Here is a 5,990-nt window from a genome sequence, read left to right as displayed (position 1 = left end):
TTAATTTTTCTGAAGAAGGGTCTAGGCCCGAAACGTCAGCCTTCCTGCTCCTCTGATGCTGCTTGGCCTGCTGTGTTCATCCAGCTCTACACCCTGTTATCTCAGAATACAGATTGGGATTGGTTTCTGGTTTCTCAATTTGATATTTAACAAGATTTTCCGTGAGCTGAAGACTGCAAAAAGGAAATCCCAGGGTTAAAGCTGATGGGAGCACTTTTCTTTTGCAAAATATATAATGAGGCAAGTCTTCATTTACATTACTTTCTTGGCTTCCTCAGCTGTTTCATTGAACTTATGGCGACCAGAAGAAACCCTGAAGAAAATCAAGCTCATTGGCCATTTCTAAGCATTCAGTAGGACATTTCAATGGTTGTTGTTCACATTACATAGGTTTCCTCAAGCTACATTGAGTTATGGTACAGTGATATTGCTGCTTCAAGGGAGGTAAATTCTGTTACGTTAACATCTTCATTCAAAAGAACTAATAACGGACAGTAATAGCCGAGGGAACTAAAGACCCAAGCACCTGAACGAGAGGGAGTATTTCAGCGAAAAGTTGAGAAATACAAACAAAATGAGATCAACTAAAACAAAAGAATTGCAGGTGTGGAGATATGGAAAAAAAAGAGAAAACACTGGCAAAACTCAGCAGGTCTGGCAGCCTCTGTAGGAAGAAAGGAGAGCTAACGTTGAGTCCAGTCACACACCATCAAAAAAAAAAAGACTTTTTTGTGCAGTAAAAATTCTTTAAAAGCATCTCCCAAGCTGTAAACCTTATTATCATGTCCTCTGGAAGTTGATCAAAAACCTTTTGACATTTACTTGCTCCCGTTTCTTTCCTTAATTGGTGCATTGAAAACTGTGCCAAATCTTACCTGGTGGTTTGAATAATGTGGAATTTGTTCATTAAATTAAGTCTGAACCAAAGAACAGCACCACAAAAAGAGAAGGATATTATCTGCATACAAAAGGAACTGGGGCGGGGGGGGGGGGGGGGGAAGAAAGACAAGAAATTTAAAATGAGAATGAAACAGGGTTAAATAAATTATATTTGGTATGGATGAGAGAAGTGTGAAAAGTGAAAACAAAACAGATTTCCTAAATTTATGCACTTGCAGTTTTAGGTCTGTATAAGGGTTTGCCACCTTGTCAACTGAAACATTTAAAAACACTGATGTTGGACAATAAACAAAAAATCCCTGAAGATTCTAGTAGTTAAAGAGCTGAAATCACAAGTTTAACACTTCAGTATATCTTATCATGCAAGCTGCAGGTCTTAAAATGAAAAGTCATAGGGAATTTAATTCTATACTTTATTGAGGCCCAACAGTAAACAAACAAACAAACAAACAGAGATAGGAAATGTGCATGCAAGAAAATGAATTACTAAAAAAATAATTTACAGCAGTATCTATGTATATATTTATACATCGACTGAAGTCGCTTAAATGACTTGAATGCTGATATCAAGATTTGTTACCAGCAAAGGTGTGGAAAGGAAATTATAACAGATACATCATCTTCCACTAATATTTCAAAATTACCAATTCTGCTTTCAAAAATACTCATTTTCTTGGTCTGTACCTATAAGGGTTCTTGAAAAGGAGACAGTTTGTTCCAGTTAATAATTTTAACATGGAGATCACAGAATGAACTCACTGGTCATCAGTTTTTAAAATGGCAATGTTCATGTATTTCAATTTCAAATTTCACATTTTCCTCAACATCAGTACCACGAAACTTGGAAGTTTAAAACAAAAATCTAATTTTATGCCATGCATAAATTGTAAACAAGGGGCTTTACTTTACCTGAAAACATTCTGTACCAATCTGACAAAATGTAATTTAGGCCTTTGTTTTTGTATAGAGGAGCTATGTACCATAAATTTCACTGAAGGATTTTTGGCTCACTAATTTTTTTTCAGCAACATTGAAATCATGATTTTTCAAATAAAAATTTATCAACTGCTGTACCTAATGCATAATACATAACCAAGTTGTTAGGAATTTCAACTCCAAAATGGCGATATAGTAAACACATCGTTCAGGCATCAGGTATTGATATGAAATCTTTTAATGGCATAAAAGTTCCTGCAAGTAGCTACAAACTGAAGCAAGAAAATACCTTTCAAACGAAAACAATGTTAGGTCTGCTAGCTGCACTTTGTCAAACCACTCAAGTGAAGTGATCTGGTCATCCAATGTGCCACAGAGTCTGCATCTTCACTGAAACGTTTGTTTCCAACATTCAGAAATTTTAAGATATTTAAGATGAGATGCATAGAAAAAAATGTTTATTTCTGTACATACAATTTGGATAAATTAGACATACAAGCATTAAAGTAGTTGGACTGAGCTCAGCTTGCAAATATTCTGAATGACTGATTGGGATTAATGAAAAAAAATTGAAAAAATATTGTCAGACCAGATTTTCATGAATGCTTCTGTAGTAAGCTCAAAACCCAAAATTTTTACATTGTGCCACTGACAAGTTACTCCTGCATGGAAATTTCAGAACTTGAGGTATGTCTTATCAATTTATTAATTTGACAAAAGTATACAATTATAAATTACATTTTCTGAACATGTGGGATAGAGGTGATCAAATTAAGGCAACAATTAATAACCATACATTGTGTTGATAAACTGATATCTAGGTAAATAGCAAAGTGAAAATATTTCACAATGAAATTATGGTAGTCAGTTAATAAAATAGATATATAAAATTATCAAATGATACATTAAAAATGCTGCCTTTGGAAAACCCTAGTCCTCTTATCCTTCAAATAAAATTTTGGCTCACATGCAAATTAGGAAATATGTACAGTACACAGTTGGCTGCTAATATCCAAAAGCATGTATATGATCAAGATTTTTGGCAGAACTAAAACCCTTTAAGTGTTCTTTTGGCCATGAAAATCACAACTGCATTCATTCTAATCATTTTGTACAGTCTCCAAGACTGCAGCGATAAAGCCAAACTGCTGGTAATTTGTTCATTTAGAACAATACAATTATAAACTGTCAAGAAACTTTAAACATACAGAAATACATCAAAACTTGCCAACAGAGTTCCATACAACCTATCCATTTGGCAAAATATTTGTAAGATCTGTTTTTAAAAAAAAGTTGGTCACATCAATAATTGAGCTTTACAATGACATATTGGCAATGGCTTAGTTAATGTACTGCAAATGAACTGTCTTAGAAAGTACAAAACACCAGACGAATTGAACTATAAAGGGCATTAAAATACATTGGCAAAGGCTTCACAATTTTACCAGGACAACCTAATGATGAATCCCTTACCTGTACATTTTTTTAACCCATTAAAATATATCCTTGCCAAATACTGAGTTACACGGTAGGCTCTGGGGACGGCAAAGGAAAGGATGACAAAAAAAAAAGGTGCAAAAGTAGCAGCTCCAGTCACACTTCCACTTTACTGTTAACATTGGGAATGTTTCCACAAAAAAAAACATTTCATTCATTCCCATTCCGTAGTTCCAGGCGGTTTTGAAGTCAAGTCATACATGACACGGGAAATTCCAGGTATCTTCTTGATTTCTCTCACCATTTTTAAAATGACCTGACAAGGAAAAACAGGATTCTCGTTCATACTTAAATAAAAATAAAGCACTACAAATGCTGGAGATCTTAAATACATTGAGGAGCTCAACAGATCTGGCAGTAACAGTGGACAGATAGAAACAGAGTTAACATTTCAAATTTAATTTGATTTCTTTGGAACTTGACGATGCTACCAGACCCAAGTTTATCCACCACTTTATGCTTGTATTTCATTCATATCAAAAACATCCGCAGTGGAGAAAAGTGATCTTGTCCTAAATGACCTAGGTTTGAACTGATGATTTTTTAGGACAGCAACGAAAATGTTAACTGTTCCCTATGCGGAACTGGAGTAGTCTATCAATATTCCTAGAATAGTTCACTAACTGAAAATGCACAGTGTAGGGCACAAACAAAATTACACTCATTAATGATGCCCTCTATGATCCCCACATGTGGAAGAACAGTCATCTCAAAGAACAAACTAGTTTCTGAAAAAGTGTCCTAAAAATTTTATCCCAGGAACGTGAAAGCTCTGGAGGAGATAAATCTGAAGAAAATTTAAACAAAATACGCTATGTATATTTGCATCCTATCATAGTTTCAAGACCAAGTCAATGATAAAAATGGTTTAAATCAATAACAAATTGCTGCATTATCCTCTAAATTACTGTTGAAAAAGCTGGTACATTTTCCAATTAGTACAAAATTCAAATCTCACCTCTTCGGGAATGTGATTGCCAGGAGTTGCTGAGATGCCAGTCATGAAATCATTTGTAATGAAGGTTCGAATTACCACAGATCTCTGACAAGAGGGCTGCTTCTGGAGTGGGTCACGGTCAAAATGCAGTGGTGTTAAAACAATTGGCATCTGACTAATTTTCGCAGAGTAACCTATAAAGGCATATACACACCATACAATTAATAAAAAATGTTGACATTGAATTGAACAAATCTCCATATGCCAAGTAATTTCAGATTGTGTTAATTTCTATCCCCTGAAAAAGGGAAACTGGAAAAAAGATTACGAAAAATTGATATGAAATTTATATGGAAGCACCCAAAAATATCTTAATTGAAAAACACTATAGTGCAGTAGTTTGACTGAATGCATTGCACCTGGGGATGGAAGTATGCAACTACGATCTAAGCAAGCCGACAGCAACTAAGTCTGAGCAAAAGATGTTGCAATACTGCAAATTATTGGAACTGTTTCCCAAGAATATCATCGCATTCCAAACCAGCAAACGGTATCTTCTTGACCACCTCACTAATACATGAATGAAAAGGTTGGTGGTGTGGAGAACCAGTTTCCTTGCAACACCAAATTTCAGAAAATCAAAGTATGATTGTACCAATCTAATTTGTGGAAAGGAGGACACAACCTAATGCCACATACAAGTTTCTTAAGAATACTAACTATATTCCTACCAGACTCTCTCAGAATGTTATGCGCCTCAAAGTCAGCCTGCCGGAGCGTACTAAGCACTCCTGTTGTTAGGAAAGTTGGTGTTACATCTGTTATAGGTTCTCGAATCTGTGGTCCAAAAATATACACAACTCTGAAACACAAACATTTTCATTAGTACAGGACAAATTTATTATGGCTTGCAATAGTGAAAAGATTGCTCATACTTCTTATCAATAAGTACTGATTTTCACTTCTATATTTTAAGCTATTTAAAATACAAGAACAAAAACACAAACCTGTTAATATTATGACACATTCGTGGGATAAGTCGGGCTAGGAATATGAAGGAATCCCAGTGCGGCTGATCTTTACTAGATAAGCCACAAACGTAACTATACGTCCTACAGTCACCCTTCAAAAGATAAAAATATATTTTTCAGGAAAGCAAAGGTAATTTGATTTGAGATAGACTTCAGATTTCATTTGAATATATACACTATCCTAGAACTTAAATAAGTTGAAAATATAAAAATACACCATATTTTCTGTAAAATAGAAATTAATAATTACCAGGAGGTCAAGCTCTTAGCTGTCATGGTGAAAACATTTATATATTAACTCCTCCAACTCAGTACAATTGAGTTCACACAGAAACAAATACCCAGTTACAGGAAGAGTAATTTGCATCATCCAGTGCCAACTCACACCTAAGATGCACATTACTTCCCATGGGGTAGGTGATAAATTTCCAGATTATCCAATTTATTGTGGAAAGCAGTTAAATTCAGATTTTCTCAAGTACAATGAGATATTTAAAACAATGTACAATAAATTGAGTATTTCAAAAAATGCCAAGTACATTAAATTCAATAATCTACACCAATCCATTTACATTTCCAGGCCATAATACTTTGAACATTCAATTTTATCCAAAAAGAATAAATACAAACTAAATGGCATTTGAGACAACAAGGTGCAGGGCTGGATGAACACAGCAGGCCAAGCAGCA

General features: G+C 34.7%; 1 protein-coding gene across 1 annotated transcript; it reads right to left on the bottom strand.

Moving 5' to 3' along the window:
- Window positions 1-2,056: 2,056 nt before the first annotated feature.
- On the bottom strand, window positions 2,057-5,413 carry LOC125482636 (GMP synthase [glutamine-hydrolyzing]-like). Its single transcript, XM_048594743.1, has 4 exons — window positions 5,278-5,413; window positions 5,002-5,132; window positions 4,292-4,464; window positions 2,057-3,589 (listed from the first exon to the last, which is right to left on the bottom strand). The coding sequence occupies exons 1-4, from the start codon at window positions 5,295-5,297 to the stop codon at window positions 3,488-3,490; spliced, it is 426 nt and encodes a 141-aa protein (XP_048450700.1). The 5' UTR covers window positions 5,298-5,413; the 3' UTR covers window positions 2,057-3,487.
- Between the last annotated feature and the right edge of the window lie 577 nt (window positions 5,414-5,990).

This window comes from Rhincodon typus, unplaced genomic scaffold (assembly GCF_021869965.1).
Source record: "Rhincodon typus isolate 14 unplaced genomic scaffold, sRhiTyp1.1 hic_rhity00014046, whole genome shotgun sequence".
NCBI lineage: Eukaryota > Metazoa > Chordata > Chondrichthyes > Orectolobiformes > Rhincodontidae > Rhincodon > Rhincodon typus.
Note: the sequence above shows the minus strand (reverse complement) of the source record. Positions and strands in the feature narration are given on the sequence as shown.